The 21,002-nt window shown below is 47.9% G+C and overlaps 1 protein-coding gene across 1 annotated transcript; it reads left to right on the forward strand.

The window, feature by feature from the left end:
- Positions 1–3,669: 3,669 nt before the first annotated feature.
- LOC119566340 (pepsin A-like) lies at positions 3,670–20,969 on the forward strand. Its single transcript, XM_037898971.1, has 7 exons — positions 3,670–3,780; positions 11,419–11,617; positions 12,165–12,273; positions 12,768–12,912; positions 13,352–13,444; positions 19,381–19,543; positions 20,920–20,969. The coding sequence occupies exons 1-7, from the start codon at positions 3,670–3,672 to the stop codon at positions 20,967–20,969; spliced, it is 870 nt and encodes a 289-aa protein (XP_037754899.1).
- Positions 20,970–21,002: the final 33 nt, after the last annotated feature.

Raw genomic sequence — 21,002 nt, forward strand, 5'->3', positions numbered from 1 at the left:
GCGATCAGATCCCGTACCTCCCGTTCGGTCCATGCTGGAGCTCTTTTGCGATTCTGAGACTCCATCATGGTCACCTCTGCTGATGAGCTCTGCATGGTCACCTGCAGCTTGCCACGCTGGCCAAACAGGAAATGAGATTCAAAAGTTCGCGGTTCTTTTCCTGTCTACCTGGCCAGTGCATCTGAGTTAAGAGTGCTGTCCAGAGCGGTCAAAATGGAGCACTCTGGGATAGCTCCCGGAGGCCAATACCGTCGAATTGTGTCCACAGTACCCCAAATTCGACCCGGCAAGGCCAATTTAAGCGCTAATCCACTTGTCAGGGGTGGAGTAAGGAAATCGATTTTAAGAGCCCTTTAAGTCGAAATAAAGGGCTTCATCGTGTGGACGGGTGCAGGTTTACATCGATTTAATGCTGCTAAATTCGACCTAAAGTCCTAGTGTAGACCAGGGCTAAGGTGCCATAAGTCCTTCTTTTCTTTTTGCGAATACAGACTAACACGGCTGTTACTCTGAAACCTATCTTCTGCTGAGGCCCCCAATCTCAATCTGCAGCCTCCTGATATGCCAGCCCAGAGCTCCCTCCACATGCAGCTCTCCCAATGCCCCTTCAACCTGACCCACAGCCTCTTGCTTTTCCAGCCCTGGCTCCCCACACACAGCTCTGCTGATGCCGCCTTACCCTGACCTGCAGCTCCCACACTGCAATTCCATTCTAGTCCCACCCCATCCCCCACTATGCGAATGCCCCTCACTCCTGACCAGTTTGTTTTGTTACTTACAACAGTATCTCATGAGATGGGCTTGGGGGCTGTCCATAAATTACATAACACAGCCATTTGGGGGTAAGGGCTGTGACAGGTACCACTGGAACTGGGGACCACTGAATCCTTTGACTCACCAGCCTGGGTTCCCTCTCACACTGTGCTGTGACAAGCTGCAGACCCGCTCCCAGTCCTACACTTCCACCAGCGTTCACACAGGCAGGGACACACCCAGCTGCAGTTACATGCAGGCTCTCTGACCCACCGCTACATGAACCAACAGCTAGGATTTGCTGTGGGGCCAGGAGATGACCCAGTCCTTAGGCCAGCACAGAGGAAAGCCAGGGCCAGCATGAGGGCTGGATCTATGAGGGGGCGGGGTCACATGCCGAGGTGTTGTTAGAGATGGGGCCAGAGCTAGGAGAGAGCAGGGACAGATTTCACTTCACTGGAGAAACTCAGGAATAGCCAGACTGGATCAGAGGTGAGGTCCATTTGCCCAGTGTCCTGTCTTCTGGCACCAGCTGCTTGGAACGAAACCCCAGAATGAAGAATTAGGGAATAACTACCCATGGCCTAAACCAGGGGCAGCCAGAGTCCCATTTCCCAGCCACCAAGCAAGGGGCAAGGAGCGGCTAAAGCAAGGCACCCAGGGAAGGGCCGCAGCCCAGGGATCTCACAAACCACAACGATCAATGTAACTCACCTGGTCCAAGGACCTTCACCCAGCTCTGCACAGAGGAGTTTTCTAAGCACATGGCTTGGCAGAGAACCCAGTTTGGGAAGGTGCAACATGGTTTAGACCAGAACTGGTTCCACTCACTAACAGGAAGAGACCTTGGGAAAAGACCATTGTGCATCTTTCCGGGCAAGTCTGTTTAGCCCCTTTGGAAAGAGTCATAGTCTCTGTGTTGTCCCCAGACAGGTAAACTCAAGGAAATTGGCCAGTACTCAGATACAACAAACGAGGCTGGAGGGAGAAAGCAGGGGTTAAGGCTGAGTCCTTATGACAGTGACACAGAGGAAGGGGAAGGGTCTGGTTCCCAGCTGTTCTAACAGCGCAGGGCTCACAGGGAATAGTAACATTAGGTTCAAACGCCGACGGCCTGTTTTGGTTTATGAGGCCTTCTATGCTTAGAGGAGTAAATACAAACTGCAGCGTAAGAAAGACAATCCTCTGGCTTCTCCAATTCTGGCCTATGGCGAAGGCATTGGATTGAGACCTAGGTTCAATCCCAGTCTGTGCCACAGACCTTGGGCAAGTCACTTTCCCTCTTTGTGCCTCAGTTCCCCACCTGTACAATGGGGATAATGATCCTCTCTTTGTCTGTTCAGCTTGGAAGCTCTCCAGTGCAGGGGCTGTCTAGCACCCAGCAAAATGGGATCTTGACTATGGCCTCTGGCACTACTCCGGTCCATGCAAAGCATTCCCCACTAGATGGCAGGAAGCAGCCAAATCTCCCTCCCAGACCAGGGAGGCCAGTATACCAGCCACAGCCCGCCACCCACACCAAGAGAAGGGGTAAATCAGGACGCTGCCAGAGCTACCAGGACACCTAACAAGAGCCAGCCAGGAGCAGGGCACTTCCTAAAGTTTGTTCCATGCTGTAGCCTTGTCAGGCTGCAGGCCTGATAATCATAATATTTGCTGCTGTTTCTGTAGATGAGCTCATGCATATTCATCAAATATTTAGATCAGGGCACTGAGTCATTGGAATAGAATCTCCATGATTTCTAGACCTTCAGCCTGAACAGGGCCACCTGTGGGAGGCGATATGGTACACACAGCATCACCCAGACAGGGAGCTGAAGGGAAGGGGCATCAGGGATAGATTCCTTATTCTGAATTGAAGGTCCCAGGACAGAGAAGACCTCTATCCCCAGGTCCAATAATCTGTTCCAGCCCTGACCTGGAAGGGTTACCTCAAAAAGTGGGAGAAAAGAGAGGATTGGATCTCTGGTTTGTCTAATGAGATAAAGGGGCGCAATTAGTGCCCCTTATGATTAATTTGTCTGGCAATGTGGGCCCCTGTCCCACCAGGGTCTGGGCGTGAGACCTCTCCCCTCCCCACTCATCTGACATGGAGTCACCAAACATCCATCTCTTCATTTGGGCCCAGACTGTACCCAGGAGACTACAGCTGGAAGCCTATGCTCAGCCCAGTAAAAAGCCCTGCTTGGTGGACCAAGGAACGTGGCGTACGAGGCCATGGCAGCAAAAGCAGGAGGTTATCATGTCACTCTCTCACTGCTGGGGCCCTGCATTCAAATCCCATGCTATGCCACAAACCACACTGAGCTGGGGTTGGGTCATCACAGAGCTGCCATCCTCCACTTATACCACTTGTAGAATTCATTGTAGAGTGCAACACTATTGGTTATGATCAGCCACCTTTGGTCAGAAGAGGTTACGGTATGGAACAGGAAGGGGAGCTGCAGGTCAGGAATGAGGAGCAAATGTGTGTGTGTCAGGCCCGAGGGCTGGAATAGCAGGGGGGCCTGTGAGTCAAGCTGAAGGGGCATCAGCAGAGCTGCTTGGAGACCCAGGACAGGAATAGCAGGGGGTTCTGTGGGGCAGGAGTCCCTGTGTATCCTGTGTGCTTGCATTGCCTTCTGGGTGGGACTCTTCATACCAGCAGACTTGCTGGAGGCAGGCAGAGTGACTACGCTGGATAGGCCGGAATCACCCTGAAATTGGGCGTGGTGGCCACTAGACGTGTGCATTAGCTGTTTGAAGGTACTTGGGAGATTTCCATTGTGGGCATGCAGCCTGGCCACCCAGAATCCCTCTCTGAGAGTGGAACCAATGGAAACGCAAGGGGAGGAGTTCAGCCACAGGAAGAATGGGAGCCAGACTGGAGGACTCAGTGGTGGAGCGGCACAAGCACTAGAAGGGTACACTGTCAGGATGGCGTTGCAGGAATTAAACCCATCCCACTCCCCCAAGCGGAGAAGAGGCAGAGGAGAAGGGCTGCAGGCTGTGCACATGGCAGAGGCTCATAGGGAGCTTGAAGAGACTGTGAGACACTAGCGCTTGTTTCCCAGGCTCTAAGGAGACAGCCAGTGGTGTAGTGGAGCCAGAATGTGCTGGAACACCATTTCCGTACTATCCACCCTCCACAGCACATCCCTTTGACCCTCCTCACCCCTCAGCCCCTAGGTTAGGGCTCCATTCAGCCCCCTGCATGGGAGGGCAGGGGCAGAGAGCAGCATGGGGGCAGGGGAAGAGAGCCAGGCCAGTGGGAATCTCTGGCATTCCAGTACCTTCCAGCTCCAGGACTACACTGCTGTCCACGGCCCGCCCTACAAAGGGTCCGGACACCATTCCACTGAGACTGAGCAGGGTAAACCCTCCCCGAGAAGAGCCATTCGGGAGCCTACATATGTGTGTGCCCATAATTATATTGCAGTAGTGTGCTGTGGTAGTAACAAAGAGTAAAACTTGGGGGGAATCCCCTGAAAGGGTTGGCTTTAACAGTTGCTATTGACAATAGTCACAGTTGTTCAAGACTCTTCAGTAAACATATGCATTCACAGAGAAAGAGAGAGAGATTTAGGCCATGGCTACACTTAAAACAGTACAGTGGCACAGCTACAGTGCTGCAGCTACACCACCTGTAGCGCTCTGGGGGAGACACTACCTACGGCCGACGGGAGGGGTTCTCCTGTCACGGTCATAAATCCACCTCCCCGACAGGCAGTAGCTAGGTCGACAGGAGAATTCTTCTGCCCACCTAGCACTGTCTAAATAGAACTTAGGTCGACTTAACTACATTGCTCAGGAGTGTGGATTTAGTTGGGTCAATCTAATTTTCTAGCGTAGACCAGCGCTTAGTAAGAATTTGCTTTTAGAGATTGTCCCACTGTCCCAGCAGAGATTTAATTCTATGTAAAATAAAGCTCAATCCAAGTCTTGAGAAGACTAAACTCTGAACATTAAGCTGGGGTACAGAAACATGGGAAAGTCCCACCAGAACTTATATGAGCATGTTCTCTTCCCAAAACCAGCTACACCTCAATTGTCTCTGTGGCATCAGAGATCTCAAATCAAACCTCCCTTCTTAAAATTGGATTTCCATTTTGCCACTTGGTTGAAAGATCTGGAGTGGGGCATAAGAACATAAGAGCTGCCGTACTAGGTCCAACCAATGGTCCATCTAACCCAGGGGGTCTCAAACACGCGGCCTGCAGAGTTATTTCCTGGGGCCCGCCACAGGCACTGACTCCACCAGCAGCCAAGCTGTTTGGCAGCACTTAGGACTTTGCAGGAGGGAGGGGGGAGGAGCAGGGACGCGGCATGCTCAGGGGAGGAGGCGGAGAAGAGGCAGGCCCCGGCCCCACCTCAGCAGAAGAGGAGGATAGCCACACCATGCCTGCAAGTCAGTCTCAGATCTCTGAGAAGGGCAAAGGTACAATTCCTGGCTGTGGCTCCACCTCTGTGGCCACACAGCATGTCCCCTTGAGCCACCAAGGTCACCTGAAACCAGGCTGGCTGGAAAGCTCTGTGTGGTGCACGAGTGTTTACTCCACAATACCCCAGCCAGCAAAGCTCTGTCTTTCATAACACTTTCATAATTGCTTCCCCAAAGGGGCAGTGGGTGCCAGGCAGTCGGTGAGATAAATATTGAGGGACTGAGATCACTTTGGGGAGGCTGAGAGCTGTGGTTTAAGCAGCAGGTCTGGTTTTTTTTTTGTTTTTTTTTTTAAATTGGTGGAATCTATTGACTTTATGAAACACTAGTTTGGGAAAGAGGGGAAGGCTATCGCTCAGGAAACTCTTTCTCGAGTGACCCCAGATTTGGCTTACTCCAAGTCACAGTAAATTTCAAGACAATCTGAGTAAGTATGCGGATGTTAGAACTCTTGGAATAGTCAGCCTAGAAACAGAAATGTCATCTTAATCTAAACCATGCACTGTAAATACCCATTTGGGGAAAGATAAAGTGCCCGGAATGGCAGCCTCTGGCATAATGCAGACTCGTAAGGTCCCTGGGGTAGGGCTGGTCAGCTTTTCCCAGGTGCAGCATGTACAGATATGTTTGTGGAAGAATATCATTTAGAGACGCTCCCTCGTAAGGGACAGTATTATGAATACAGAAATTTAAAGATGTACCCTGGAAGATGGGGTGGAGAACACTGTGTCGCTATGTACAGCAGTTCACGACAGAAGCTCCCTAGTTTGTTTTATTCCTTTCTCATTCACTGCTTTGTTGTTTAATGAACCCCAAGATCGTTACACGGTGTCAGAAGTATTGAGTGAGAAGGAGACAGCAGTCATTTCAAAGTCAATTCCTGTGTTTGAAACTGAAAGCAGAGGCAAGCGGAGCATGTGGAGGAGCAAACAGAGAACAAAGGCTTTTGTATGTATTTGGTGAGCACCATAGTAGCTTGACTAGCTTAAAGAGGAGGGAGGAAAGCCAAAAATGGATGTGTTGCAACCTCCATCCAGTCTGCAATTGTCAGGCAATGTTGCAGAGAACTGAGAAAAAAATTCAGATAGAGATTTGAATTGTATTTAGTAGCCATGGGGCAGAGGAGAAAATGATAACGTGAATTTATCAATCTTTTTGCATGTTGTTGTGGAGGAAGCATTGGATATTTATAATAACTTTAAGTTTGAAGAAGGTGAAAGCATGAAGTTAAGTAAAATACAGTAACTCCTCACTTAAAGTCATCCCTTGTTTCATTGTTAGGTTGCTGATCAATTAGGGAACATGCTCGTTTAAAGTTGTGCAATGCTCCCATCTAACATCGTTTGGCAGCTGCCTGCTTTGTCCACTGCTTGCAGGAAGAGCAGCCTGTTGCAGCGAGCTGGTGGGGGCTTGGAACCAGGGTGGACCGGCAGCCCCCCTATCAGCTCCCCACTCCCCTAAGTTCCCTGTGCACCAGCTGCCCAGCAGGCTACCAATTGCCTGCAGTTCAGCTGTCCCTCCCCACACTGTCATGTGCTGCTCCTGCCCTCTGCCTTGGACCTGCTCCCCGAGACTCCTGCTTGCTGTGCCGGGGGGAGCGGGGGAAGGGGAGGAAGAAGGGAGCTAATGTCAGAGTGTCCCCCTCCCCCCTGCTCCTGCACTCCACTTACCCCATCTTCCGTAGAGCAGGGGAACACATGACATGGCTCAGGAGGGAGGGAGCTTGCTGGCAGCAGCTGCAGTCTCAGCAAGCTGATCTAATTAACAAGGCAGTGTACTTAAGAGTAGGGTCAGCTACTTAAAGGGGCAATTCACATCTCTCTCTCACACACAGGGTGTGTGTCTCTGTCTCTGTCTGCGAGGCTGTCTCCCCTCCCTCCATTCCTGCTGCCTTGTAGAGTGTGAGAGTTAACTCTTGAGGACTCAGCCAGTTGCTAGTTCATCATTTAGCAGTAAGGCACTCCCTGGGAAATATCCCACCCTCTGACTCCTCCACCTCAACCAAGCTTCACAATCATCATTGCTGTGTACCAGTATTAAATTGTTTGCTTAAAACGTATACTGTGTGTGTATATACATATATAATATAGTCTTTTGTCTGGTGAAAAAAATTTCCCTGGAACCTAACCCCCTCATTTATGTTAATTCTTATGGGGAAATTGGATTCGCTTAATATCGTTTCTCTTAAAGTCGCATTTTTCAGGAACATAACTGCCGCATTAAGTGAGGAGTTACTGTACTGACTAAATTTGAGGAACACTGCATGCCAAACAGGAATGAGACCTCTCAGAGATACAATTTTTTACATGCCTGCAAAAAATCAATTATACCATAGAGCAATATGTCACATAATTAAGGAAACTCAGTAAAACCTGCAACTTTGGTGAGTTGACTGGTCAGAGATAGAATCATTTGTGGCATTAAAGGCAAGGTGTTAAGAGAGAGACTGCTCTGTGAAGGAGACTTAACTTTAGAACAAGCTCTCCAGATATGCAGGGCAGCAGAAACTGTGAAAACACAAGCCAGAGAGCTGAATCCACCAGAGGGAGCTATCTGTGTACTAAGTACAAAAGCATATAGCCAGAATAAGTCAAATCAAAGAGTGGAACCACTCACTATGAAAACCAGTGCAAGGGGGAAGGCTGAGTACAGACGGTCATGGGGAAGGTGTGGATCACAGCATAGCTCCAAACACTGTGTTGTCTTTGGGAAACTGTCATAAATGTGGGGGAAATAATGATTTTGCAAAATGCTGCAGATCTCAAATGCAGAAAAGTCAAGAACAATGAGAAGTACAGTGGCACCTTAAAGACTAACAGATTTATTTGGGCATAAGCTTTCGCGGGTAAAAAACCACTTCTTCAGATGCAAGACTAACACAGTTAGTGCACACAGACTAACACGGCTACCCCTCTGATACTAGAAAACTCAAGCACATTCAGTTGAAGACAACCTGGTTGGGGAGTTTTTCATAGATGTACTGGAATCTAGAAAGCCTGATGAGAGGGACTGGATAGTACTTGTGACAGTGAATGGAACAATTATTCCACTGAAACTGGACACAGGAGCTCAGGTTAATATTCTGTCAGAACAAGATTATGAGAGACTGAAAATAAGACCAAACTGGGACCACCAAAAATAAAAGTAACTGGTTATTCTGGAACAAATATACCAGTGAAGGGGAGGTGCGTTGCTAGCAGCAACCATAAAAACACTGTGTGCAGGCTCCTGTTCCTTGAAGTGCCAAAGAAGGTGACACCAATTTTAGGCCTGGCTGCGAGTGAAAAACTCAATCTGGTAAACCGGGTGTTCTCACTAAATGATCATACTGAACCTGGCTAGGAGGCACTGTTTTGGGAATATCATGATCTGTTTCAAAGGTTAAGTTGCTTGCAGGGTGAACATATAATCTGGATAAACAAGCAGGTCCCTCCAGTTATCCATCCATTTCATAAACAAACTAGAGAAATACAACCTAGATGGAGCTACTATAAAGTGGGTCAAAACTGGTTGGAAAACCATTCCCAGAGAGTAGTTATCAATGGTTCACAGTCACGCTGGAAGGGCATAAATAGTGGGGACCCGCAGGGATCAGTTCTGGGTCCGGTTCTGTTCATTATCTTCATTGATGAGTTAGATAATGGCATCATAGAGAGTACACTTATAAAGTTTGCAGATGATACCAAGCTGGGAGGGGTTGCAAGTGCTTGGAGGATAGGCTTAAAATTCAAAATGATCTGGACAAACTGGAGAAATGGTCTGAAGGAAATAGGATGAAATTCAATAAGGACAAATGCAAAGTACTCCATTTAGGAAGGAAGAATCAGTTGCACACATACAAAATGGGAAATGACTGCCTAGGAAGAAGTACTGCGGAAAGGGATCTGGGGGTCATCGTGGACCACAAGCTAAACATGAGTCAACAGTGTAACACTGTTGCAAAAAAAGTGAACGCCATTCTGGGATGTATAAGTATGAGAAGTAATTCTTCTGCTCTACTCCGTGCTGATTTGGTCTCAACTGGAGTATTGTGTCCAGTTCTGGGCACAACATTTCAGGAAAGATGTGGACAAATTGGAGAAAGTCCAGAGAAGAGCAACAGAGATGATTAAAGTTCTAGAAAACATGACCTATGAGGGAAGATTGAAAAAATTGGGTTTGTTTAGTCTGGAAAAGAGAAAACCGAGAGGGGACATGATAACAGTTTTCAACTACGGAAATGGTTCTTAGAAGGAGGAGGGAGAAGATTGTTCTTCTTAATCTCTGAGGATTGGACAAGAAGCAATGGGCTTAAATTGCAACAAGGGAGGCTTAGGTTGGACATGAGGAAAAACTTCCTGTCAGGGTGGTTAAGCACTGGAATAAATTGCCGAGGGAGGTTGTGGAATCTCCATCATTGGAGATTTTTAAGAGCAGGTAGGCCAACATTAATTTTATAAATTCATTACATATATAGGATGAAAGATAAGATACGTTACCTTGACCTTCATTTCCATAACGTGCAATGTGATTTGCTAGAAGTGGATCGAATGCTGCGACAACCTCAAGGGCTATCATGTAAGTGCCGTGGTGATCCAAATTTTTCCACCTTACCTCTAAATACAAGTCCTCTGCTTGAAAGTTTCTTTACCACTGCTACAATCCTCTTCAACACATTTCTCCAATAAATAATGTCTTCTTCCATTTGAAATTTTAAATTTGTATCAATTCTTCCGGATACCTCGCCTCTCTTCACCACGGTCAGTGCGCACGTTTTATGTTCAGTCGAATGTTCATGTTCACATAGTCGAGCTGATATGTTTTTCCAGTCATGGAATCCACTCGTCGCCAGACTAGAGATCCCTCTGAATAATCGACATGGGGCCCAAAACACGGCTCCTTTGCTCTCCGAATATACAAGATATTGCCATGGCTTTACTTCACCGTTTAAAAGATGTCGTTCAAACACATTTTTTGTTAGAACATGCATTTTATCAATATATTGTCTTTTTGAGTTAGTAAAATCACTATCAATATTGTGTTTAATACCATACGTTGATAAATACTCAATTGTAGCATCATTTAATATCCACTGGGCCGGGTCGTCACTTATGGTAGATATTTCAATGTCTAATTGCTTTTCTGATTGACATGATTCGCAAATCTCTGCAGTATTGTCAAACATATCCAGATCAACATGATTCCCGGTAGTCTCTGATATGCTAGTATTTGGAGCATTTTCTTCAACACTAACCGCAGCCGGAATTTCTTCCTTAGTTTCAATATGTACTTTAATCACACCAATATTTTCAATTTTTACTTCACTACTACTTTCAAGTATTTTTTCTGTCTCACTGTCGGCACTAACTGATACAACAGGATAAGGATTGTTGGCAACCAGTGGCATATGCATCCAAATCGCTGTCTGAGGCAGAAACCAGATATGCACAGATTGAGGAGGAGCTTTTAGGAATATTGTTGGCCTGTGACAGGCTCAATCAGTATATTTGTGGCCAGACAGTGGAAGTTGAAATGGACCACAAGCCCCTGATAGCGTTATTTAACAAACCACTAAATGACTGTACCTTAAGGATTCAAAGAATGATGATAAAGCTGTAAAAGCATGATGTGGTTGTGACCTACACACCCGGTAAATTCATGTTCACTGCAGATGCACTTTCCAGAATGGTGACTCCCACTACGAAATCAGAGCATAGATGCAGATTTCCCCTCTTTCCCATGGGTGCTCGGCCCCCGCTCTGCCCCCTGAAAGACCTGAGACTTGCTAACCTGCCTGGAGAAAGGCTATTGAGGAAAGTGAATGGTAAAGATTCACTCTAGAGTGATGTGCTGGTAACCTCTCCTCTCTAGATTGTTGACACACTGGGTTTATGGAAACACGCTAGATGGGTTGAGAATTTAATGTGTGTGTTATTAGATAGTTGTTAGCTATATATTCGTATATAAGAACTACTGGGTTTTTGCTATTGTTTTTTAAGGGGGAAGATGTAGAGATATGTTTGTGGAAGATTGTCATTTAGAGAGGCTCCCCCATAAGGGACACTATTATGAACACAGGAATTTAGAGATGTGCCCTGGAAACTGGGGTGGAGAACACTGTGTCACTGTGTACAGCAGTTCACCACAGAAGCTCCCTAGTTTGTTTTATTAAAGGTTTTATCCTTTCTCATTCACTGGTTTCTTGTTTAATGAACCCCAATATTATTACATAAGATGCAACTGATTCTCCCCATCCCTCCCCCTAGGTCAGAGGCATTGTGGACACCAACCAGATCTTTGGTCTGAGCAAGACCGAACCCAGCTACTTAAGCTACTTTGCCTCCTACGATGGGATCCTGAGTCTGGCCTTCTCCAGCATCTCCTCCTCTGGAGCCACACCTGTCTTTGACAACATGATGAACGAGGGTTTGGTGTCCCAGGACCTCTTCTCTCTCTACCTGAGCTCATAAGTCAGGCTGGAAACAGCCCATCTCTCTACAGCAAGATTCACATTCCTATACCACCTTTCACAGAGCGATCCCTGCGATGTTTGCATCAGAATTCCCAAACACAGCCACCTCTGGGGTGGAACGTGGCAGCCATTCTGTGCTAGTGCCATATATTTTGGGGAGCAGAAGTGAATGATGATATCTCTAATAACAACTGCAGGGGAAATTAACATTAGGAAGAATCTAGTTACTAGCTATGACCGGAAAATGGGTCCTCCCCACCCAAGAAAATTTCTATTTTCCAGCAAAAAATCAAAAACTGAAATAATTCAGTTTGGAAATATTGCCCTGGTGCTTGGTGGGCGTTTGAATGGGGATGTCTCCTGCTCCCAGTCTCCTGTATAGGCTGGAGTCCCTGGTCAGACTACACTGCCCATGGTGCACCACTGTCCTACCTCATGGTGGAGGAAGGGTGTTGCATGATGTGAAATGCACCAGTCTGACTCTCTCCTCCACTGAAGTGTTTATCATTCTCTTGTTAGCCAATAATTCATGCATCTTCCCTGACTCTCCTCTCTCCCTTCTCGTGATGTTCAGTGGCATCGACTCATCTTACTACTCTGGGAGCCTGAACTGGATCCCTCTCTCCTACTGGGAAATCACCATGAACAGGTATCGCCCACCCCTTGGCCATTCCACCTGGGGGCTATTGGAAGACAGGTCAAATGTTAATGAAGTGTACATCGGAGCCACGGAAAGCTCAGCTTTCAGAGTCTAGACAAAATGAGAGACAAGGGAGCCACAAAGACACCTTCCATGGAGCCATAGGAATGGGACTCCCCTGCTAGGTTAGGTCAGGTCAGTGATTCTCAACTTTGTTCATACCAGCACCCCCTCCCATCTGTCCAGCTCTGTTTTGCAGTATGGGAAGGGCAGGGTAGCTGGGACCGTCAGTCCCAGAAGGCTGCAGCATAAGGAACGACGAGCAGTAGCCACGGAAGAAAAAGTCTAGGATGAGACATCAGAGCAAAGTTCTTTGTAGTCATAGCAAAGGGGCAGTGGGGCAGCTCCACCCTGCAGGTTTGTCCCTGGCTGCCTGTGGGCCGAGTAGGGATGAGATCGCGAGTGTTCCTGGGGACATTCCCCTGACTCTCTCTCTCTTCCAGCATCACCATGAATGGCCACCTTATCTCTTGCGCTAATGGCTGGCAGGCTATTATCGACACTGGCACCTCTGTGCTGGCGGGGGCCCCCACGGCCATCTCCAAAATCCTGCACTACGTTGGTGCCCTCGGGGACTCCAGCAACCTGGTCAGGTCAGGGAGGAGGGATGGGTGTTTCTAGGAGCATCTGCTACACACGCGTGTGGCCGAACCCCTGATTCCAGTGCCACTGCCCACAGGCTGCACCCAGCCAGCATAGGGATCAGCTGGGTCACTCTGCAGATTCCCTGGTGCTTCCACCCACTGGTAACCCACAGGAACACAGGGGAGGTCACTGTCCCCAGCATGTGGCCAGGCCAAATATAGAATCCGGGACCATCTGAGCTGACAACATTGGTCCTTTGGTTCAATCTGCAGAGCCTCAGGCTTTCAGAGCCAGAGGTTCAATCCCTGGAGAGGACCCAGTCAGGCAGTGACCCAGCTCATTTAGATCTCACTGCTAATCACATGCAGCTTTCCCTTGTTGGAGAGTTGAGTGCTGAAGCCGTGACTAACCTGGCTCCTGGATGTTGCCTTTCTCCCTACAGATCAGCTGCAGCGCCAAGCACACCCTGCCCGACATCATCTTCACTATCAATGGCATCAGGTTCCCTCTGCCCACCACCGCCTACATCCGCCAGGTAAGTATCTGCGTCGGGGCCTCTCAGCAAGGGCTTGTGCCTGAGGCTGCAGGACCATCACTGAAATGCAGCACAGAGTCTGTCCTTAGCATGGGGGGAGGGGCAAAGAGCTCTCCCCCAAAGGGACTGCACAGGCAGCCTGTAGAGCTGGCTGCCCCAGGAAATCACCATGCCAGGGGGCTTACTGGGATAGGAGAGGGGTTAAATGAGCAGCTACCCCAGCTAGGAGGCTAGCTCAAGAGAGTTCACTGCCTCGCGCTCCAGGGCTTGGGCAAGTGGGATTCAAGAATGAGTCGTCTTCCCCCCGGACAGAACTTTTCCCCTCTCTGGTGTCGAACAGGTGAGCTGTTTCAGAAGGCGAGGAAAGGCAGAGAAGAAGCCCCAGTCCAATCATAATCACAGGAGGGTTAGGGGAGCAGAATATAATTGCTCCCGTTAGAATTTGCCCAGGCCAGTGGGGAGAGCACCTTCTCTCTTACCAAGGGATTTCGAAGGAGGAGAAGTGGTTGGTGTGGAGCTGGGAACTATATCTCCAAGTGGTTTAGTTTCCTAGACAGAACGGCGGACGGAGGAGCACTGCTGAGTCCCCCATGCTCTGTTAGGCAGAGACAGTTGGAATGGGGTCGCTCAACAAAGAGGATCTCCCTTAAGCACCTGGAGCCCAGAGTGATTCCTGAACGCCCCATGGTACCAGGATTAAATAGCAATTCAAGAAAATACCTTGAGTAGAGAAATGGAGCAGCTCAAAACTCCACCAGAGCTGAAGCTGGCTGGAAATACGGAAGACAAGTGGAAGAGATTTAAATAGGGCCTTGCATTGTGTCTGCAAGCAATGGGTGCCAGTGAAAAGGGAGGCAATCAGAGGTAGCCTTATTTCTGACCAGAGCAGGTTCTGGTGCACGTGTCTCTAAAATTTCAGTTAAGTCAGACTAACTATGAAACTGTTTTAGAAAAATGTAAGGAGTACTGCACTCTGCATAAAACTGAAACTTATGAGACTTTAACCTGAGGTTCCAAAAGGAAAGTGAAACTAGAGTAGAATTTGTTCCTGATCCAGGGCAGGCGAGCCAATTTTGCAGGTTTTTTTAGGGGGCAGAGCGGGGACTAACCAAGTCCCTGAGAAGAGACCACACTGTGACTGGCATGTGGAACAAAGCGAGGAGACCCAGAATCAACCCTTCACAAAGCGCTCCAAGTCCAAGCACTCATGTAGGATGGACAGAGCTCTGACGCTGCAGGCATGATTGAGAATCCAAAATGTTGTAGGAAACCCGAAGAAGAGCTCTGTGTAGCTCAAAAGTTTCTCTCTTTCCCCAGCAGAAGCTGGTCCAATAAAAGATATTACCTCCCCCACCCTGTCTCTCTAATAGGAAACCTAAGGCAGAAATAACAAGGAGTCCGGTGGCACCTTAAAGACTAACAGATTTATTTGGGCATAAGCTTTCATGGGTAAAAAACTACTTCTTCAATTTTTGTGGATACAGACTAACACGGCTACCCCCGGATACTAAGGCAGAAAGGCACACGAGCTCAGGCAGAATTAGGGAAGAACAGCACCAGCAGAAGTTCAGGCAATGCCTGGCATATCAGAAGAGATACAAGAACCGCCATTAATTCCATCGCTTTGCAAGAGTTTTCCAGCACCGGCAGAGTGCGCGCAGCCTGGACAAAGAGGACGACGACAGTACCACGAGCTCAGCTGTATGTTTCATAGGAGCAAGTTACCATTGCAGCAAAAGATGACCTGGCTGTCACAGATGGAAAGCAAATGGGAGGTTTATTAATGTTACGTTGGACACTGGTGCACAAGCTGATGAGTTCCCACAAATAGCGTTATCGACACTAAAAGAAAAGCCACAGGTAAACTCAGGGCTTATAGCAGTGAGCTTATCCCCAACAAGGAGTATGTGAACTAGACATATGGGTAAATTGGGAAAGCTACAATGTGGACTAGTACCAGGGAAAAGCACACCCATTACTGGGTTAAGTGTGTCAAGCCCCTGGTCTCATCAAGAGGGTGCAAAGGGTTTGAGGACATCTTCCAGGGGATGGAGAAGCTTTCAGCAGAGTATAGAATAGAGCTGAAAGAGCCCAACCCTCCCACAATTCACACGCCAAGGAAAGCTCCCCTCACACTAAGACAGAGGCTGAGAGAGTGCGTCACAGCAGGATTCTAGCTGGTGCCCTGAGAAGGACAGAGTACATGTTTGTTCTCCTTCAGCATCCCCTATGGGAGACACCATTTCCACAGATGGACACCTGGCTACCAGTGGTAGCAGATGACAGAACAAGGAGTAATGGTCTCAAGTTGCAGTGGGGGAGATTTAGGTTGGATATTAGGAAAAACTTTTTCACTAGGAGGGTGGTGAAACACTGGAATGCGTTACCTAGGGAGGTGGTGGAATCTCCTTCCTTAGAAGTTTTTAAGGTCAAGCTTCACAAAGCCCTGGCTGGGATGATTTAATTGGGGATCGGTCCTGCTTTGAGCAGGGGGTTGGACTAGATGACCTCCTGAGGTCCCTTCCAACCCTGATATTCTATGATTCTATGATTCAGCACCCGCTGTTCTTCACTGGAAAATACAACACGCTGTTGATGGTACAGAGGGTGCCATGGTTTACGCAGGCGATGTTCTGCTCTGGAGAAAACCAGCAGAACATCATGACCAGAGGCTCCAAGCAGCTGGGAAAGAGCCAGAGCTGCTGAGCTAAAGCTAAAATAAACAAGCATCTAAATTCTGTGTAATGGAAACAATGTCACTGGGCGAGAAGTTAGTCTAGCAAGGGACACAGGTGGATCATGGTGAGGGTGAGATCATCATCAACATGCCTGCCCCAACATACAAGGAAGGGTACAATGATTCCTTGGAACAGTGAACTGTCTACGGAAATTTGTGCCCAAGCTAACAGTTCAAACAAGCCAGCTGAGAGCGTTACTGTGCAAAGACATGCAATGCATCTGGGGTGCAAATCTTCATAGAAAGTTTGAGAGAATGAAGGGGTTAAACAGGCCCCCGTCCTGTGAAACTCTGACAGTAAGCTCAAAACTCAGTTGTCCATGGACATCTCTGAAGAAGATATTGGCACAGTCCTCCTACAGCAGGATGGTCAGAACGGGAGACCAGTGGCTTATGCATCACGGGCACAAACAAAACCGGAGTGTTCATACGCTCAAAGAGAGGAGGAGACTTTGGATTTTTGTCCACTGGTGTAAAGAGTTTCATGTCTTTATTTATGGAGGCCAGTGTTCGCTGAAACTGACCAGAAACCACTTATTGCCATTGCCAAAAGGGGCCTGGGAACCATCCCACCACCCCCAGGAATACAAAGATTACTTTTTCAGCTGGAAAGACAGGATTTGCAAATCGAATACGAACCTGGGGGAGATTTGGCGGTCTCAAACATGCTCCCTAGAGCATTTGACAAGACAGCAGTGGTGCAAAGTCCAGAGCTGTTCTACATGTCAGTTTGATTAAAAAGCCAGTCCAGCCTCAGACAAAACGTGCATTGCGATTGCCAGAGTTACTGCTTAGGACGAGATGCTGCAGAAAGTGGTTAAGGCTATTAGCACCAAGTGACCACGACCACGCGTTCCCAGCCCCTCTCACCAGTTCAGGGGGAAGCTCTCAGTCCTAGATGGGATTTTGTTCAAAGGCACCAGGACGGTGATCTCTGAGCTACTGAAGAAACATATGTTAAAAAGGAGACATGAAGGTCATTTCATGATTGAAAAATCTAAGCGAAGGGTCAGAGACATTTTACACTGGCCTCAAACGAACAGCAACATTGAGGAACTGTCAAGGCTTGTCGTATATGCCAAAAATACAGGCGTAGTCAAGCAAAATCCTATGTTAGTGGCAGAGGAAAATTTTTCCCCCTGGAGTAGAAATTTGTCTACATTGGCTGGAAAAAAAGACTATGTATTTGTCCTAAACTACTAGTCTCGACTTCCCTGAGGCAGCCACACTAAAAGGTACTACAGCTAAACAGTTGATTGCGCATCTCTATTTTCGTGAGTCATAACTCTGAGCCACACCTGCCATCGTGATGTCTGACAATGGGCTTCAGTTGAGCAGGCATGAGTTTCAGCAGTTTGCTGTGAAGTTTGGGTTTAGACGTGTGGAGAATATGGAAATGTCTGTAATATTTATAGGAAACATATGCATGACTCAGTTTCCCCTACTTACTTTGTATTGCTAGGCAGTGGGTCTGGAGGAGTTAATTTCTTCTTGGAAAGAGGGGGAATAAGAGATGGCTGCTGGTCACAGAAGTCTGCCCAGGTTGGCATGAATGAACTCTCAGGAACTGACCGCATATCAATGGAGTGCCCTGCGGAGATCATGGAAGACCAACAACTGGGCACTGACTGGCAGCCAAGAGAAGCGGAACATGTGACCACAGTGGAACTGCAACTGGAGGCGGGGCAGACTGCTAAGCAGGCTGCTCCGAGTTTGCAGAGATTACATCCACGAGGCTATGGAAGAGGGGGCAGGTGATTCCACCAACACAGATTTAGAGTTAAATTGTGCTGTCCTAGGCTAATCTACGGACTCCTCAGCCCTGGATTCCAGGTGACTAATGAATGCTGAATTGTTTTGAAAAGGCAGCACAGCAAATCTCTAATGGTCACATTGCTCCCAAAGGGGTAAAATCTCACTCATTTGGACTCACCGGAGAACCCTGCTGAGAATCACAGGGGCTGAATCCAGAGGGCCTGGTCTTGGAGTATTGGAGCCCTGGGGCTTGCCCTTGAAAAATTGGGGACCTAGGGCCTAGTACTTTAAGGGGCACTCCCAGAGAGTCAGTATAAAGTTTGGAGGCATGGCACACCCTGTAAAAACCACGCTAGTCCCCATTATCTCACATCCAATAGGACGGTGAGGTGAAAAATAGCGTTAAAATAACAAAGGGCTGAGAAGTCAGACTCTGAGCCATGCTTAGCACAGTTCAGTTACAGGATGGCACCAATGAACATGGGTTGCTACCTGCAGACATGTGGTTTAACAGAATGCTGACTAAGTAGAACGCCTGCAACTGACAGAATCTGCTGTCGCAGGAACTGGGGATTTGCAGAAGAATAAAGAGAGACAGAGACAACTAAAAAGAAGCCAGATGATTTGGGATCCCAGGAGCTTCCACCAAAGCGTGGACATGATGCAGGACGCATCTGTAATAGAAATCAATGGCCACCAACAGCGGTGAGGTCACGTGAGGCTCCCTGAGGCTTGTATGAGGCAGGTCACCCAAGACGGACACATACTGAGGAGGAAGAGGTGACACCTTCTCCAACATCCAGAAGGGAGGCAGGAGAGGCGCTGGGTTGGCCGCTTGGCCTGAGACAGTCTGAGTTAGGCAACAAATACAGCAGGTGGAGACAAGCGAAGCCCCAGGACATACCACCATGGAGCAAATGGACTGACTTGCCTCCTGACAGCAGTAGCACTGACACATCCAGGGAGATCGGCAGGTCCTAGCTAGAAAGAAGGGCACCTCGGAAATCAATTGAGCGTTACTAGTGGTTGGTTATAAGTATATGGAATGGAGAATTCTGTGAGTGCTGTTTAAGTGGTGTTGTGATTGAGTCCTGGCTGGGAAAGGAGGAGGTTAGCATCCCGGACAGGAAGTCTAGGGGAGGGGCTGCAGAGGTTCATGTGCTGTTCTGCAGAAGCAGTTAGAACTGAGCACCGGGCAATTCCTTCAAGCACCTTGGGCCCAGAGTCATCACTGTATATCCCATTTGAAGGGCAGCTACCCCTAGCAGCTGGCTGAGGCATTGGGTCGGTACTGACACCTAAACTCGACTCACTGCCTGTCTCCTATCCATGCCTGCCCCAGCCTCATGCAGCTTAGCTTGGGAGCTCCGAGATTCCAGCCCAACATACAGAGAGTCAGTGGAGTTCCAGCCCAACAACCCATGTCCCATTTTTCCTGGTGCAGAACTCAGGCTCTTGCTCTCCCGGCTTTGAAGGCATCGACGTCCCCACCTCCTCCGGAGAGCTCTGGATCCTCAGAGACATCTTCATCCACCAGTACTACGTTGTCTTTGACAGGGCCTATAAATCATTGTTGCAACCAGGGTCCTATGGTTGCACCACGTCTTGTACAGGAAGAGGTCAAGTGGGGTGTCTGTGGAAAGGCTGTAGTTTGCTGGTCATGATTATGCTGTCTGTATGTGTGGATCATTTTTGTATTTGAAGTTATGAATATTGGCTATGTACCTGTATCTCAATGACAGGTTTCAGAGTAGCAGCCGTGTTAGTCTGTATCCGCAAAAAGAAAAGGAGGACTTGTGGCACCTTAGAGACTAACAAATTTATTTGAGCATGAGCATCCAATGAAGTGAGCTGTAGCTAATGAAAGCTTATGCTCAAAATAAATGTGTTAGTCTCTAAGGTGCCACAAGTCCTCCTTTTCTTCTTGTATCTCAATGTGTTTGATTCTAAGTAGCCTCAGTGAAGCATTTTGTCAGCTTCTTGAGAAAGGACTATTCTCAGTAAGTGCCCAGTGAAGAAACACTTAACTGACAATGGACTTTAGGAGATGCCAATCCACATCTGAGCTTTCCTGGGAATGTTCAAATTAACAGTAAACAATGGCGTCGGCCTGCAAAAAGCTGAACCATTCATAGACATGGGACTTGCCCAGGTGGCTACAAACTCCATTTTGTTGCTGTGACTTTGCACAGAAGGACAAAGGGGTTTCCACTCACAAGAGAGAGAGAATATAAAAGGCCCTGGAAGCCTCTCCATTTTCTCTTCAACTGGCTTAAGAGATGGCCTCTCCACCTCCAAGAGATGCCTGAAAGAAACTGGAAAAAAGGACAGTAACTACGGGGGTGGGAGTGATTGCTAGACCCAGACTAGGAAGGAGTCCAGTCTGTGAAAGAAGCATATTGCATCTCTGAGAGTGAGATTTTATCTGTAATCAGGGGATGAAAGAACAAGATAAAGGTTGAGAAGGACAATTTAAGAAAACAAGCACTGGTCGAACAATAATTGATTACAGCATGACAGTGCAAAACTCATTGGTCCCAATGAAGGAAAATCACTATATGAACAGGGTGCCTTCCCATGAAACTTTGGGTTCGTCCTGCCAAGATTTCCCCAGATGCTTCCCCAGAGCATCGTGTCATGACCGACAGAACCCGGCTCCTCCCTACCTGTGATCAACCTAGCTGGCCTCTAGATTGATCTGGACTCTGGACTGGTAACTATAACATCGATTGGCAGGACAGTGTGTATGTGGTGTGATGGAATGCATATGCTAATTATTGTATTTCCAATAAATGCAGCATATTGCCTTTTTCCACTGAAAAAGATCCCGTGTGCTTCTTATAAGCATAACACTTGGGACACAATGTGACCCATGTAATTCACTGATGTTCTGCAGAACTGGCACTTATCAATGGAAAGCTTCAGTCCATAGGCCTCCAACCTGTGAATTACTTTAAGAAGTCTTTCTTCGTGCTCCTCTAAGGTTCTTCCAAATACAATCAGATCATCCAAATAAAGCAAGACTTGCAGTAAGTTCATGTCTCCCACAGCTTTCTCCGTAAGATG

The sequence above is a fragment of the Chelonia mydas genome, chromosome 6 (genome assembly GCF_015237465.2).
Source record: "Chelonia mydas isolate rCheMyd1 chromosome 6, rCheMyd1.pri.v2, whole genome shotgun sequence".
Lineage (NCBI taxonomy): Eukaryota > Metazoa > Chordata > Testudines > Cheloniidae > Chelonia > Chelonia mydas.